Genomic DNA, 17,231 nt, shown 5'->3' with positions numbered 1-17,231 from the left:
TTTGCCTCTACCAGCCTTTCAGACAGACAGTTCCAGATCTCTACCACCCTCTGGGTAAAAGGATTACCTCTCGACTACCCTCCGCTCCTTTCTCCAGTTAATTTAAATCTGTGTCTCCTGGTGCTTGACCTCTCTGCTGTCGTACTCTATCCAGGCCCCTTATAATCTTGCGCTTCACAATTTAAACTCCCCTCAGTCTCCTCCCTTCCAAAGAAAATAAACCCAACCTATCCATTCTTTACTCCTTCCTAAAATTCTCCAATCCTAGCAACAGCCCCATAAACCTCTTCTGTACCCGCTCAAGTGTGTTCACTTCCTTTCTGTAAGGCAGTGACCAGAACCATATGCAGCTGTGGTTTAACTATCATTTTGTACATCTCTAGCACAACCTCCTTGTTCCTCTCCTCTTGTACTAAATCAATAAAGAAAAATATTCTGCATATCTTCATGATCTCCTTATCTACTTAGCCTGCTTCTTTCAGAGATCTGTTGACATACACTCCTGTTACTCTAAACTACTTAACAAATTGCCATTTATCGTACATTCACTTGATTTGCATTTCTTCATTCTTTCCTGGATTGAATTCCATATGCCATTTTTGATTTGATTTATTGTTGTCTGTTTCTTGCGCGCTATACAGACAAAGCATACCCTTCATAGGGAAGGAAAGGAGAGAGTGCAGAATGTTACACTCATAGCTAGGGTGCAGAGAAAGATCAACTTAATACGAGGTAAATCCATTCAAAAGTCTGACAGCAGCAGGAAAGAAACTGTTCTTGAGTCAGTTGGCACATGACCTCAGACTTTTGTATCTTTTTCTCGACGGAAGAAGGTGGAAGAGAGAATGTCTGGGGTGCATGGGTTCCTTAATTATGCTGGCTTTGTTGAGGCAGCGGGAAGTGTAGACTGAGTCAGTGGTTAGGAGACTGGTTTGTGTGATGGGTTGGGCTACATTAATGACCTTTTGTAGTTCTTTGCAGTCTTGGGCAGAGCAGGAGCCATACCAAGCTGTGATACAACCAGAAAGAACGCTTTCTATGCATCCAGCTTGCTACTTCCTTCTGGATCCCATGTGCTTTTAATTAACTAACCCTGTGGGACCTTGCCAAAAGGCTTGCCATGCGCTGCTGTCAGAATCCTTGAATTGAATATGCCTTTTTTATTTACGAAAATTTGTGAGGTGGTGATTAGATAGATGCTGTTTTGTCTTCTACAATGGCAACATTATTACCCACTGTTATCATGGTTAGTATCTACTGAAATTTTTTTCATTGGCTGACCACCTATCAAAATTGTGTCCTTAAAATTTTCAACAGTAAACCTCCTGGAAACATTTTTTGCTGCATGCAATCCTTTAGCCCAAAAATGCATCAGGAAAATGCACCATCTCCTGGTCAAAGCAGAATTAAAATCAGAGCAGTCCAAAATTCATTTGTCTGCTCCTCCTATTTGGGAACTACTTGCCGCTTATTCTGAGTGCCATAGTTGAGATCATGAATGCTCTGAAAAATCACAAGGTGTAAACTTTTTTTATCACTCCATGAGTTTTGTGAATCTGTGTTAGAGCTTTCATAATATGGACTTGCTTAATCATGTAACAGTAATCTATATTTGTAATGTTAAATGTTTCTGAATAAACATCTTTGGTTTTGGCTTACCATATATTTTGATTTTTGTTGCGCTGTAGTTATTCAGTCAATGTTTTTTTTTAACTATTTGGATCAGGTCCTAAAGATCTTTTGTCAGATCGTTGCATTCTGTCATGCCCTTCAATGGATTTGGTTACCTGCCTACTGGATTTCCGATTAAGCTTTGCATCAAACAGAAGTATTGTGCCCCGTTTAGCTGCCTCTTTAGCTGCCTGTGCTCAGCTGAGTGCACTTGGTAAGTATTAAAAGGTGAAATGGAGAAACTATTCATTTGTTGGGCATTGTGAAGACTGCAATGTATTAACAACCTTTTACTTTATATAAAAGCTGCTAGTCACAGGATGTGGGCCTTGCAGAGACTGCGCAAACTCCTGACAACCGAGTTTGGTCAGACTATAAATATCAACAGGCTTCTTGGGGACAGTGATGGAGAGTCTCGATCTCTGGTATGCTGACAATCCAATTCAGAATGTAGTTTAGATATTTGCTCACTTGATGGCTCTTTGTTCAAAGAAGTCCAGCATTGTTTGCTCACTTTGGAGGTGCCTTTTCTTTCAGAGTTTTACTGGGACTGCTTTAGCTGCGTTAGTCAAAGGTCTACCAGAGGCTTTGCAGCGTCAGTATGAATATGAAGATCCTATTGTAAGAGGCGGGAAGCAGCTCCTTCATAGTCCATTCTTCAAGGTAGTCATGTTCATATCTGTGTATTAAACATTTGGAAGTTGAGACTTAAGTGTAAATGTTTTCCTACCTTTTCACACACAAACTTTCCAACGTTCCGGTAAATAAAGATACAAGCAGCGGGTCTTGAGTTTGACTCCTGGGGCTGGATTTTAGATTTCCCTGCCGGTTGGGCTTTCAATGGAGAGGCAGGTAAAATAGGTTGGGTGGCTCGCCCACCACCTTCCCGCTGATCCCCATTACATGCTAGATGGGTGCAGAAATTGACGGCCCACATGCCAGTATATAATTAAAGGTTAATTAGGTTTGTTAGCAAACCTATTGTTCAAAGTAATAGGTGGCCTGCAGCATAATACAGCTGGCATGAGCAGGTCGCTTTTTGAACTGTATGAAAAAGGGCAGGAAGGAAAGGGAAATGGGGTGGAGGGGGAGGCAGGGGGATTATCTTATTTGGGGTTTGTTCTGCAAGTGGTGGAGGCAAACCAAACCCCCCGCCCCCTCAAATGTCAATCCCATTCCCCCTTTCTTCCATGGCCCACGAAGCCTGGCTCTGCCTTGGACTCTAGGATGCCTCCCTTCCCCCATCATTGCTGGAAACTTGCCTTTCTGTGTCAGCCATAATCTTTTTATGCTATTTCGTGCAGCACCCAGCATTGAGTCCTGGTGCTGCTGTGACTGATGGAGTTGCTGTTTGATTAACAATTCCTGAGTTCAGGACCTTCTGCTGAGGGGTGGAGATCTCGCTCTGGACCAAAATCACCTGCTTCAAGAGTGTAACGGTTGTGGGATGGGCTTGTTCTGGCCAACCTTCCTTCTGGAGGTCAATCAACGCTGAATGTTCCCTGCGGTTTCAATGTCCTCTCTATAATGGGATGCAAACTGTACTCATAATTATTATTCATTGTTACTTTAGATTTGGATTCTTGAGAACCAGTTTATAAAGCTGAGCATTCTACCGGACTTTGGAGTGGCTTTAGTTACGAAATAAATAGGTCATTTACTCCTGAAGAAGTTGACTGCGTTTTTTTTGGCAACCTGCTTAGCTTTTAGAATACCAAAACCGTTCATTGGAACGACGTTGACCAGAAAACGAGAGCAAATGGGCTTTGTTGGGAAAGATTGTTGTTAAGCCATGAAAGAATAGCAAGAGTAGTGGAAAAACTAGCTGCCAATGCCCTTAATACAACTGATAGTTTCACACTGTAAATGTTCTGATTGTCAGAGTGAGTGAGTGAGTCCTCTTAGAAGCATCAGACAAACTGTTAAATTTATGAGAAAAATTCTGGGATGCTGGAAATCTGAAATAAAAGCAGACAATTCTCGAAATACTGAGCAGATCTGGATCTTTCATCAGAACATTGTAATTAAACCTCATGACCTTAAGCATTAACTGTTTCTCCGCAGAAGCTGCTGAATATTTCCAGCATTTTCTGTTTTTATTTCAAACTTCTTAATTTATGTTTATTTATCAGTGTCACAAGTAGGTTTACGTTCACACTGCAATGAAGTTCCTATGAAAATGTTCTATTCGCCACATTCCTGTTGCCTGTTCAGGTGCACCGAGGGAAAATTTAACATGGCCAATGTACCTAATAGCACATCTTTCATGTGGGAGGAAAGTTGGGCACCTGGAGAAAACCCATGCAGACATGGGGAGAACATGCAGACTCCGCACAGAGAGTAACCCAAGCCAGGAGTTGAACCCAGGTGTCTGGCACTGAGGCAGCAGTGCTAACCACCATGTCACCCAAGTCAAGGGAGGGTGAATATGCCGAGAAACAATTTTACGATACTTTTGCTGTATAACATCGAAACTTACCACTGGCAGCCAGTTATCATAATAGCATTAGCAGGGCTGATGTATGCATTTAAAGATCGGTGCTATAAAATTTACAAATTTAACTTAAACTTACAAGTTAATAAGGCTTTGCAAAATATACTTTCGTGAAGATCGTGCACCTTTTCAACAAGTTGAAAATATCTTCTACTGGTGAAATAGATGGAAATCATTGCTTAATATCCAGCCAGTCACAACCTTCATCCCTTCACTACAGATTCTTATGAGTTTACAGAAACAGTTTAGATTGAAGTTAGTACTTCAAGGCAATCAAATGTCCAGTAATACTGTTTCCATGCATTTGTGATTCCTGATTTTTGTCTGAAGATGAAAGTGTAAAGAAATTTTTACTGAAGCAATCCTTTGTTTTGCAGGTATTGGTCGCTCTAGCATGTGATTTGGAGCTTGATACTCTACCTTGCTGTGCTGAGACACACAAGTGGGCTTGGTTTAGAAGATACTGCATGGCTTTGAGAGTTGCTGTGGCTCTAGACAAGAGGACGTCATTGCCAAGGCAGTTTCCTGATGAGGTAATGAATATTAGGAACACTGAAAAAAACCCAGTCCTTGTCTATTGCGAGAGAACATTCAACACATTATTTTGCAACCCTTCGAATTGGCTTTGAAATTTGGTACAATGTTAACCATCTATGCACTGCTCACTCTTTGGAACTAAATTGTTGCCTCTGAATCTCAAAAACTCTACTAATTTTTGTATTGTACCCTAGATTTTCTCAGGGTTAGTTTAGATTTCCATCTATGAACAGGGTGAAAAATCTGGCCCTCTGTATTTAAGTGTTGATCAGAAATATGGACATTAGTTTCTCATGTTTGATTGTCACAATGAACAGTGTTAAAAGAAGATGGTGGTAATTCCTTTGTACAGAAATTATTATGCATGAAGAAGGCTGTTTAACTCATTCAAATTCATCAATCTAGAAAGATGTACTTCATGTATAAATTTGTGAATAGTTATACACCCACCGAAGCACAACATAGATCAAGATTCGAATGTTATTTCAGATTCCTAAATTTCGTCCTGCATTTGGCACAGGTAGCAAAAAAAATCCGTGAACTAATGACTGATAATGAAAATATGGATGTTCTCCATGAGAGCCACGATGTTTTTAGAAGAGAACAAGATGAACAACTTGTCCAGTGGATAAATAGGTACTGAACCTGTAAATGTCATTATTTAATTGCAAGTAGAGAATATTCAAGTTAGTGATTGTTATCATTGACATCAATATTTATGTATAATAGTAGATTAATGTGCTTTTAAAAATATTTTGAAAGGAACATTTTTCTGATTTTTATGTCCCTAATTTTTTTGACATGATCTTGGACATAGTAGTGAGCAACTTAACCCATGACAGCACTTTTACTGCAATTATTTTTCTTCTCTTTCCAATGAAATATAACGATGTCAACGTTGTTTTGTGCTTTTTTTCCCCTTCTGTCTTCCCCCATCTTCTCTGCTTCTCGATGGGCAGTGCAAGGTGCCCAGTGGCCATTGCCAGGGTGCTAGGCTGGCACTACCCAAGGAGCACCACCCCCCCAACCCGAGGAGGCCTCAATGGCCTCTGGTTCTACCTGCTGAGGCAACACGACTGTTCCTCGTTCATGGTGAGCAGGTGTTTTCCTCACGGACGGAACCTCTCCCAGCGAGACCAAAAAGGAAAGTGAGCCCAGTCATTTGAGTACTTGGCTCACTAAACCCATGCAAATAAACATTTTAATAAATTTAAATAATTTATTCAGCCTCTAGCCCATTTCTGGTGAGAGGCTGACTGTGCTGGAAATCTGATGCCAGTAAGATCGCGAAAACCTAGAAATCGGGTGCAATCTAGTTTCTTGGCTCTTGCACGATTTTAAGGCAAGGATAGATACATTTTTGAACAGGAAAGGAATTAAGGGCTATGGTGAGCGGATGGGTAAGTGGAGCTGAGTCCACAAAAAGATCAGTCATGATCTTATTGAATGGCGGAGCAAACTCGAGGGGACAGATGGCCAACTCCTGCCCCTAGTTCTTATGTTCTTACCAGCTCACTTCGCCCATCGATGGGAGAACCAGTAAAATCGTGGCCATAGAGTACAAGAGCAAAGAGGTTATGTTGAAATTCAAAAAGTCAGTGGTGGTCTCACTGGAGCATTGTGTCCAAGAAAGGTGTGAATTCATGAGAGAGTGCAGGACAAGGTAGATAGGGAAAATGTTTTCACGGATGGAAAGATCAAGAACACAAGGGCACAAATTTAAGGTAATTTTCAAAAGAAGGCATGGCAACACAAGGAAAAACATTCACACACAGTGGGTGATTAGGACCTGGAATGCACTCCAAGAGAGTGGTGGAGACAGGTTCAATCGAGATATTCAACAGTTGTTGCCTGAAAAGGAAGAATATGCAGGGCAATGGAGAGAAGGAGGGTAACGGCACTAGGTAAACTATAGAGAGCCGGTGCAGACATGGTCTCATTCTGTGCTGTGATTCTCTCAAGGTACTGACAACTGTATTAGTTGGGGTCATGGGTTCTGTTTTGTGCAATAGAAAATCAGTTAACCTTTTTAATTACATCGATGAGATCATTAGCAGAAGTCCATCATCCATCCTGTCTTGGCACCAAGCGTTCAGAATTCAAATCATATTGACTGATTTTACTGGGAGATTTATGGACTGAATGATAGTTGGGGGGGAAAATCTGTTCTCGAAGTCTGTTTGTTTTACTGAGAGTTGATAAAAGCAATTGGATCAAAGATGTACGGGTACCTTAAATGTATTTTTCTTTGATAGGCGGTCTGATGATTGGACCCTTTCTGCTGGTGGAAGTGGAACTATCTATGGTTGGGGTCACAACCACAGAGGTCAACTGGGGGGTATTGAAGGTGCAAAAGTTAAAGTTCCAACACCGTGTGAGGCGTTGGCAACCTTAAGACCCGTGCAGCTAATTGGTGGGGAGCAGACGTTGTTTGCTGTAACAGCAGACGGAAAGGTGAGTTTTCAAGTGTCCTTTATTATGACTGTCAGTTAATGCTACCTTGTTTTGAAGCATACATATGCTATAGTCATTTTTGAAGTATAGCACTGTAAATCTTCAAGAGGCTCCAATAGAACCTTGAAAATATTATTTTTGTTTCATCCATAGCAAAATTAAACTGTTCATACTATTTTGCATTGTTTTCAATATTTGATCAGTGATGAATCAGAAGGAATCTGGCTGTGTGGCAATAAAAGTACATTGCATGAGTAATTCTATTTCTTACTGTGTTATTATTTTAGTTGTATGCCACTGGATATGGAGCTGGTGGGAGACTGGGAATTGGAGGAACAGAGTCTGTATCTACCCCCACTTTGCTGGAATCCATTCAACATGTTTTTGTAAAGAAGGTGGCAGTGAATTCAGGAGGCAAGCACTGCCTTGCCTTGTCATCTGAAGGAGAAGTCTACTCTTGGGGAGAGGCAGAAGATGGCAAACTGGGGCATGGGAATAGGAGGTAAGTCGGAGAGTTCTGAAGCTGGGTTGGGGGGATATTTGTTTCTGTTGTGCTGTTTCTTAATTCAATCTTTAATGATGTAGAGACACTGGAGAAAGTGTTTGGAAATTTTGGAAGGATGATTTGGAAATATGTGGGTAAACATAAAGGAGATCTAGAATTTCCTGATTCTCTTGAAAAGTAATGGGAGGTCTCTAAAATTATGAGAGGTTTTGACAGAGTGGATACAGAGAGAATGGTTTCCTCTTGTGGGAAAGAGCTAGAGGCCATCAACATACATTGGCCACCAAGAAATCCAAAAGAAGAAAGTTCTTTGCACGAAGAGTGGTGAGAACATGCAATTCACTACCACAGGGAGTGGTTGAAGAGAATCGTCTAGGTACATTTGAAGGTAAGCTAGACAAGCATATAATGGAAGATTTAGATGAAGAAAGATGGCAGAAGACTCAAGTGGAGCAAAAACAACATAATTGACTGCTTGGACCAAATGCCCATTTCTTTGTCGTCTTTCAAGAGCTCAAGTCACAGCCCACAGCATTGCTTATCCCAGTGACTGGACAAAGGTCTGCATTGTACCATTGGGAACAGCCATTTAATTTCTCCCCTTCTATATTTTTAAGAGCCAACAGAATTTTCTTCCAAATCCATTGTTTTAAGGAGGTAACAGTGAGGGCAAAGGAGAGCAGTGTGCAGTGAGATGTATGTGGACCTTAAAAAAAAGTTTGATAAGGTGTCCTCAAGATTCAAGAGTGAAACTGTGGCTTTTGATAAACATTAATGACTTGGACTTGTGGGTGTAGAGTGCAATTTCAAAATTTGCTAATGACACAAGACTTAGGAGTGTGGTAAACAGTTCTGAAGATACCTAACTTAACACAGCAAAGTGTTAAGTTAGTGCCTGGAATGGGTACAACTGAAGTGTAGCCCCGTCCTGTCCCTATTTCTCATGGTTTTAAATATCTGAATCTTTTGGTCCAGAACTACAATAAGAGCCCTGTTCGATTTTGAAATGTTCACCATTCACAAGAGGGAGATAAGTTATTGGGGCTAGGCAGCAATGTGGAGTTGGTATTAGAATTGGATCAGCCATGATCTTATTGAATGGTGAAACAAGCTTGAGGGGCTAAGTGGCCCACTTTGTTTCCTGAATTTTTTAATGTTTTGTTTATCAGTTTTGAGGTGATTCATTTTTTTTCTTAAATGAGGATTGTCTGTCCAGAATCTTTAATATGTCTGTTATTGCTCAGAGGCTCCCCCTGTTGACCATATGCAGGCACCACAATTTGCTGTGCACAAACCAGTGCTGCCCTCATATTGCTGGAGCCTATCTGATTAACTCCCATTGCAAAGCATGTTTATCTTTCACCGCTTCACCATTTACAAGTTTTAGCAGGAATATAACCCCATGAATGATGGGACTTTACTGTTTTAAGTACATTATTTTCCACTTCTTTCCTTTCTAAGCTAGCTACTGTCGTGCAAATTCCAGTTGGCCAGAAATAAAAACAGGAAGTGCTGCAAGAACTCAGATCTGGCAGCTTTTATGGAGAGTAGAATAGAGTTAACAATTCGAGTCTCAGTGACTCTTCTTTAGTCTCAAAACCATAACTCTTGGTTTCTCTCTCCACAGATGCTGCCACACCTGTTGAGCTTTTCCAGCATTTTATGTTTTTATTTCAGATTTCCAGCATCTGCGGTATTTCGTTTGTTTCATACCTTTATGTACACTTTTTTTCCCTTGAGGGGGGAGGGAGGGGATGTATTGGGAGGATTAACAGGCAGTTTATCAATCTGTTTGAACCGCATCAATGACACTGCTTTCATGGCCAACAAGTCCTGAAGTGGGACTTGAACCCAGAACATTTGGTTCAAAAGCTCGCAAGTTAGCGGGTGAGCCAATCCATTTGGGACACACTTCACTGTAGTCATGTGAGGCTGCCAGGTTGGCTGATGAGAACCGTTTACAAATTGGTTGCATGAGCTGGTCCATGTTAGTGGTACTTACTTCACAGCAACAGGTAACATCTTGTTTCCGTGATCTGCTCCATGACATATTCCAACTAGCTACTTCCAGCTTTGACTGATGGATGGCTTATGTTTTCAAATTGTTTGACCTTTGGGATGTAAGAAATGTTACTAAGTGACCATTTTAATATCACTGAGAAACTCAGTGGAAAAACACGTATTTCATTTGACTTTTGCCTCTTGCAGTCCCTGTGACCGTCCTCGTGTTATTGAATCACTGCGTGGTATTGAAGTCATTGATGTTGCTGCTGGAGGAGCACATAGTGCTTGCATTACTGCAGCAGGAGAGCTTTATACTTGGGGCAAAGGCAGATATGGAAGACTGGGACATGGGGACAGTGAAGATCAGCTGAAACCAAAGTTGGTGAGTGCTACTAATTAAAACCTAAAACAGTGATGATGATGAAATTCGCATTCCTATGTTGTTGTTACATTTATTGAGATAAAAATTCAAAACAATGTATATTTATATGTTTACCACTATTCTACAAATGCAGCATTCTGGATTTGAACCTTAATCATTGCTTTCATTTCATCTGAACTTCATGGCCTTCTGTGTCACATTTTTGAGATTTTTTTCCTCAAAAACATAATTTTTATTTCCTTTCAGCTGTTTAAACAACTTTATTTGTTTCACACTTAACTTATTTTGTCTCGAAAGCACGTAAAATCCAAATTCCATCCTGCCTGGGGGTTTTGGTGGCAGGAAGGACTGGAGGGAGAATCTCACAGCGAGCAGAGAATCTGGCGGCAAGCAAAGAGTCGTAAACTTGCCACCATAAAAACAGTTTGCAATTCTCCCAACAGCATGAAGTTGCCATGACTCCTACATCCTGAATCACTCCCAGATACCGAGATGTTGGAGGGGCCAGAAAGCCTGCATGGGGATAAGGGATACCCACTGAAACACTGGCTGACCCCAGTGAATCGCCTTCGCAGTCGTACCAATGACTGGTAACACACTGCTCACAACTCCACACACTCCCTTTATGGAGCAGACTAGAGGATGTTGGGAGCTACTGCTCAGGTGCTTGCACTGCTCAGCTGGCTCACTGCAGTACACTCCAGGGAGCGTTTCCGCCATGACTGCAGTGTGTTGTGCCTTTCACTATCTGGCTATGCAAAGAAGTGAACCCTTGCCAGACAGTGAACTGGAGGAGGATGAGAGCTCACTGGAAGTGAAGTTGTCGGGTTTCAGGAAGCCCAAGGGTGTTGTTGAGGGACGGTATGCGCATGCTGATACCATGGAGGAAGGAGGAAAGACATGGGAGAGGTGCCCATGATACAGTCATTGCTGACAGGTTCCAGGAAGAGTAAAACTAAGTGAGGTCATATGGCCACATCTCCCCTAGCCATCAAAGCCATTCCCTGTCATCTCATGATATGGTCAAACAGTTGCTGAGAGAGCGAGTCCCTTATGTGTTCTGGCCTCATGACTCGTTAGGGCATGGTCTCGGCTTTGGTCAACAACTAATGCGCTTAAAGCCCACTGAGCAACAACATCGATGCGAGACAAGCCTTGATGTTTCTGCCACCGTATAAAGACACTAAGACTGCTGTGACTGAAATGAGAACCACCCTCGGAATCTCATCCAAAAATCTTAGGTTCAGGTGGAACTACTGAGGGGACCTGAATGCTGCTAGAGTATCAGTGCCAAGGAGCTGTCCTTGCTCGGTGCTGAAGGGTGAGGAAGAAGGTTTAGAAATGGTTCCATCATATGCTTCTAATCAAAATTTAAACACATCTCCCTGACGAAAAGCACACAAAACTTTTTAACTGAGGTTCACAATGCATGAATGGTAATCTCAGATGGGATGCCATCGTTGAATAGGAGGATGGCCAGATCTTGGCATAAGAGGATTCTAAAGTATGAATTCACAAAGCCTTCAATTGACCAGAACATTTACACACCCATTAAATAATTCCACATTAAATCCACAACTTACCACCTTCAACATCACCCTTGCTTGCATGAGAAGGAAGTAAGTAAAAGTGACTTTTAGAGTACCTAAGCAGCCCACTATTTTGATTTGCTAGCTGGGTTTGGTGTGTGCAGGAACTGTTCACCTTGGTTGAGTGCACAAATCAAACTGCTTGGAAATCCACACCCATCCACAGTGTTTTCATTTGCCCAGTATAGAGGTGAGAAGGATCAGGAACCCCTCAGGAGTACTGTTTAACCTGCTAAAGTCATGTAGCTTATCCATATAAAATAAAACTCCTGCAGATTTTGGAAATCTGAAATAGAAACAGGAAATGCAAGAAATACTCTTCCAGGGACATCATGACCTGAAATGTTATCTCTGGTTCTACAGACAGCACGTCTGACTGGCTGAGTTTCTCCAGTACTTTCTGTTTTTATTTCAGCTTATCTATATGTTGCACTGAGTGTCCATTGTCAGGCGTTATCTTTACAGTATTGAGTTCAGCAAATTCAGATCATAAATCTGTGCTCCAGTTGTTTTGGATAGCACTACTATTGCCTTTTACAATTCTTCTGGGCCCTTCTTTTGCTTCGTAACTTGTCCCGTTACCCCAACCCTGCCTTAACCACCATCCCTTATGTCATTTAATCACCCCTGTCTTCCACTCTAGCACAACAGAGAAAAGTACCACAAAGTAAAGTACAGCATACAAACAGGCCCTTGGATGCTCCAAGCCTGTGCCGATCATGATGCCCTAACTAAACTAAAAAAAATCTTCTGCCCTTGCTCGGTCTATATCCCTCTATTTCCTCCCTATTCACATACCCATCCAGATGCCTCTTAAAAGTGACCAATTCCACCACCTCTTCTGGTAGCGCGTTCCAGGCACCCACCACTCTGCGTGAAAAACTTCCCCCACATATCTCCCTTAAACTTTCCCCCTTCTCTCCTTGGTCCTGTGCCCCCTTGTAATTGAGACTTCCAGCCTGGGAAAAAGCCTCTGACTATCCACCCTGTCTTTTCCTCACATAATTTTGAGGACCTCTATCAGGTCTCCTAGAGTCATAGAGGTTTACAGTATAGAAGCAGGCCCTTTTGGCTCAACTTGTCCATGTTGCCCCTTTCTTTTAACCACTAAGCTAGTCCGAATTGCCCATGTTTGGTGCACATCCTTCTGTACTCATCTTACCCACCTAACTCTCAGTTCTTTTTAAAAGACAAAATTGTACCCATCTTTACTATTACCTCTGGCAGCCACCTGTGTGGGGGAAAAAATTGCCCCTCTGGACCCTTTAGCATCTCTCCTCTCTTACTTTAAACCTGCAGGGGCAGGAATGGATGCTGCAGGTCCCGGGGTTTAAATGTTTTAGTCGAAGTAGAGAAGGAGGTAGAAGGGGGGGAGGGTTAGCATTATTGGTCAGGGATTGTATCACAGTGTCAGAGAGGAGGTTTGATGAGGACTTGTCTGTTGAGGTAGTATGGGCGGAGATTAGAAATAGGAGAGGAGAGGTCACCCTGTTGGGAGTCTTTTATAGACCTCCTAAAAGTTCTAGAGAGGTTGAGGAAAGGATTGCGGAGACGATCCTGGTTAGGAGTGAAAGTAATAGGGTAATTGTTATGGGGGATTTTAACTTTACTAATATTGATTGGAATTGTTATAGCTCTAGCTCGTTAGAGGGGTCAGTTTTTGTGCAAAGTGTGCAGGAAGGTTTTTTGACTCAGTATGTAGATAGGCCAACTAGAGATGAGGCTATATTGGATTTGGTGCTGGGAAATGAGCCAGATCAGGTGTTGGATTTGGAAGTTGGTGTGCATTTTGGTGATAGTGACCACAATTCGGTTACGTTCACCTTAGTGATGGAAAGGGATAGGCATGAACCTCGGGCCAGTGGTTTTAGCTGGGGGAAGGGTAATTATGAGGCTATTAGGAGAGAATTAGGAATCATAGGTTGGACTAGGAGATTACAGGGATTGGGAACGTCCGAAATGTGGAGTTTTTTCAAGGAGCAGCTACTGCGAGTCTGTGATAGGTATGTCCCTGTCAGGCAAGGTGGAATTGGTAAGGCTAGGGAACCGTGGTGCACCAAAAAAGTTGATTCGTTGGTTAAAAAGAAAAAGGAGGCTTATGTTCGGATGAGACGTGAGCACTCGGATAGTGCACTAGAGAGCTTTAGTTTGGCTAGGAGGGAGTTGAAGAGCGAGCTAAGAAGGGCTAAAAGAGGACATGAGAAGACTTTGGCTGATAGGGTTAAGGAGAATCCTAAGGCGTTCTATAGGTATGTCAAGAACAGAAGGTTGGTTAGGGCAAGGTTAGGGCCAGTTATAGATGGCAGAGGGAAGTTATGTGTGGAACCGGAGGAGATTGGTGAAGCATTGAACCAATATTTCTCTTCGGTGTTCACGCAGGGGGACATGGATATAGCTGAGGAGGACACTGGGTTGCAGGGGAGTAGAATTGACAGTGTTACAGTTGATAAGGAGGATGTGCTGGATATTCTGGAGGGTCTGAAAATAGCTAAGTCCCCTGGTCCGGATGGGATTTACCCCAGGATTCTCTGGGAGGCAAGAGAAGTGATTGCAGAGCCTCTGGCTCTGATCTTCAGGTCGTCGTTGGCCTCTGGTATAGTACCAGATGATTGGAGGTTAGCGAATGTTGTCCCATTGTTTAAGAAGGGGAACAGAGACTTCCCCGGGAATTATAGACCGGTGAGTCTCACTTCTGTTGTGGGCAAGGTTTTGGAAAAAATTATTAGGGATAGGATTTATAGTTATTTGGAGAGTAATGAGTTGATTGGAGATAGTCAGCATGGTTTTGTGGCGGGTAGGTCGTGCCTTACTAACCTTATTGAGTTTTTTGAGAAAGTGACCAAAGAGGTGGATGGGGGTAAGGCAGTGGACGTGGTGTATATGGATTTTAGTAAGGCGTTTGATAAGGTTCACCATGTTAGGCTTCTGCACAAAATGCAGATGTATGGGATTGGGGGTGATCTAGGGAACTGGATTAGGAATTGGCTAGCGGATAGGAGACAGAGGGTAGTGGTTGACGGTAAATATTCATCATGGAGTTCGGTTACAAGTGGTGTGCCTCAGGGATCTGTGTTGGGGCCACTGCTGTTTGTGATTTTTATTAATGATCTGGATGAGGGTATAGTTGGGTGGATCAGTAAATTTGCTGATGACACCAAAGTCGGAGGTGTGGTAGATAGTGAGGAAAGGGTGTCATAGTTTGCAGGAAGACTTAGACAGGTTGCAGAGCTGGGCCGAGAGGTGGCGGATGGAGTTTAATGCAGAGAAATGTGAGGTAATTCACTTTGGTAGGAATAACAGATGTGTTGAGTATAGGGCTAACGGGAAGACTTTGAATAGTGTGGAGGAGCAGAGGGATCTAGGTGTATGTGTACATAGATCCCTGAAAGTTGGGAATCAAGTAGATAAGGTTGTTAAGAAGGCATACAGTGTCTTGGCGTTTATTGGTAGGGGGATTGAATTTAGGAGTCGTAGCGTTATGTTGCAACTGTACACAACTCTGGTGCGGCCGCACTTGGAGTATTGTGTGCAGTTCTGGTCCCCACATTACAGGAAGCATGTGGAGGCTTTGGAGAGGGTGCAGAGGAGGTTTACCAGGATGTTGCCTGGTATGGAGGGGAGATCCTATGAGGAGAGGCTGAGGGATTTGGGGTTGTTTTCGCTGGAAAGAAGGCGGCTAAGAGGGGATCTTATTGAAACATATAAGATGATTAGAGGTTTAGATAGGGTGGATAGTGATAGCCTTTTTCCTCTGATGGAAAAATCTAGCACGAGGGGGCATGGCTTTAAACTAAGGGGGGGTAGTTATAGGACAGATGTCAGGGGTAGGTTCTTTACCCAGAGGGTGGTGAGGGATTGGAATGCCCTGCCTGCTGCAGTTGTAAATGCGCCTAGTTTGGGGGCGTTTAAGAGGTCTGTGGACAGGTTTATGGACGAAAAGGGATTGGTTTAGGTTAGTGGGTCATTGTTGTATTTTTTTTAACTGGTCGGCGCAACATCGTGGGCCGAAGGGCCTGTTCTGCGCTGTAATGTTCTATGTTCTATGCCCTCTTTTAGATTCCCTACCTTTGGGAAAAGATGTTGACTACCTTATCTATGCCCCTCTTCCCACAGCCTCCATCCTTCCAGTGAAAACAATCCTAGTCTATTCAACCTCTCTTCATAGTCAATACCCTCAAGACCAGGCAACATCCTGGTGAACCTTCTTTGCACTCTCTCCAAAGCTTCCACGTCCTTCTGGTAGTGTGATGACCAGAACTGTGTATAGTATTCCAATTGCGGCCTAACCAAGGTTTTATATAGCTGCAGTAGATTTCCCACCTCAATACTCTGGCTGATGAAGGCAAGCATACCATATGCTGCCTTCGTCTTGTTTTTTCCCTCCCTTTCGCTTTCTTTCCCTTTCTGTACCTCCTTATGTTGTTACATTTTTGAACACCTTCCAGTTTTTATGAAACGTCATCACCCTTAAATGTTGACTCTATTTTTGTTAATTATTTCCATGTTTTGCTTTTGTTTCAGATGTTCAGAACCTGCAGTATTATGCTTTTGTATTAAGCTAAATGGATTTAAAGAAAGATTTGAAACATAGAAAGGCCTATTTGGCCCATCACATCCATCTAACGGAAAAAGGGCTATTCAGTCTAATCCCATCTGCTTTGCCTCAATAACATACATTACATAAAATCCCCACCCTCCCCCCACAAAGTTCAGCAGAACGCCAACTGAAAATGATCTTACCCTTGCATTTCTCACTTTTGATAATCCAAAATGAAAGTACTTCCTTGCCTGTGGAGCTGAATATTATTTGAGTTGTCCATACACACCAGGCAGACTTCTTTCCTGTGTGCTGTAGATCAGAAGGCTCAACAAGTGGCACAGTGGTTAGCACTGCTGCCTCACAGCTCCAGAGACCCGGGTTCAATTCCGGCCTCGGGTGACTGTCTGAGTGGAATTTTCATGTTCTCCCCGTGTCTGTATGGGTTTCTCCTAGTCCCACAATCCAAAGATGTGTGGGTTACCTTGATTGGCCATGCTAAATTATCACTTAGTGTGCCAATAGGAATTGGCTGTCACTGTTGTCGGTGCAGGCTGGATGGGCCAAATGGCCTCCTTCTGCACTGTAGGGTCGAAGAAGCAGAAGCTGCCATTTTTGTTATTCTGAATACGACAGCCATAATACGTGGTGTCCAGTTGAATGCATTTCACTCTGGCCTCTATTGTGGATGGTGCTGTGCACAGTTGTTCTCCTAGTGAATTTGAAATTGTGTTTGTTTCTCAGGTGGAAGCACTGCAGGGTTACCGGGTCATTGACGTTGCATGTGGAAGCGGAGATGCACAGACTCTGTGTCTGACCGATGATGACATTGTCTGGTCCTGGGGAGATGGAGATTATGGAAAGCTTGGAAGAGGAGGCAGTGATGGCTGTAAAGTTCCAATGAAGGTACAAAGAGTTTATAAACTGAGGTTTCATCCTAAATTCAGATAAATCCATACAAATTTGATGATATAGGGGAGAAATTAATTCTGCATGGACTTATCCTCGATTCACATGGAGCAGAAAATGGTAGTGTATTACTGAATATTAATGGGGGG

The 17,231-nt window shown here is 42.6% G+C and overlaps 1 protein-coding gene across 10 annotated transcripts in view; it reads left to right on the top strand.

Moving 5' to 3' along the window:
* herc2 (HECT and RLD domain containing E3 ubiquitin protein ligase 2) overlaps positions 1 to 17,231 on the top strand; it is a 225,243-nt gene that overhangs the window by 180,730 nt on the left and 27,282 nt on the right. For all 10 annotated transcript variants that reach the window (XM_080197615.1, XM_080197614.1, XM_080197610.1 and 7 more), the window contains 9 exons: positions 1,727 to 1,885; positions 1,978 to 2,096; positions 2,209 to 2,334; positions 4,543 to 4,698; positions 5,223 to 5,338; positions 6,958 to 7,156; positions 7,444 to 7,658; positions 9,870 to 10,047; positions 16,918 to 17,079. In XM_080197615.1, coding sequence (XP_080053741.1) covers positions 1,727 to 1,885; positions 1,978 to 2,096; positions 2,209 to 2,334; positions 4,543 to 4,698; positions 5,223 to 5,338; positions 6,958 to 7,156; positions 7,444 to 7,658; positions 9,870 to 10,047; positions 16,918 to 17,079 — 1,430 coding nt within the window. The remainder of the gene's footprint in view (positions 1 to 1,726; positions 1,886 to 1,977; positions 2,097 to 2,208; positions 2,335 to 4,542; positions 4,699 to 5,222; positions 5,339 to 6,957; positions 7,157 to 7,443; positions 7,659 to 9,869; positions 10,048 to 16,917; positions 17,080 to 17,231) is intronic.

This window comes from Carcharhinus amblyrhynchos, chromosome 10 (genome assembly GCF_965287045.1).
Source record: "Carcharhinus amblyrhynchos chromosome 10, sCarAmb.v2.hapA, whole genome shotgun sequence".
Lineage (NCBI taxonomy): Eukaryota > Metazoa > Chordata > Chondrichthyes > Carcharhiniformes > Carcharhinidae > Carcharhinus > Carcharhinus amblyrhynchos.
The sequence above is the reverse complement of the archived record's forward strand: the minus strand, read 5'-3'. Positions and strand labels throughout refer to the sequence as shown.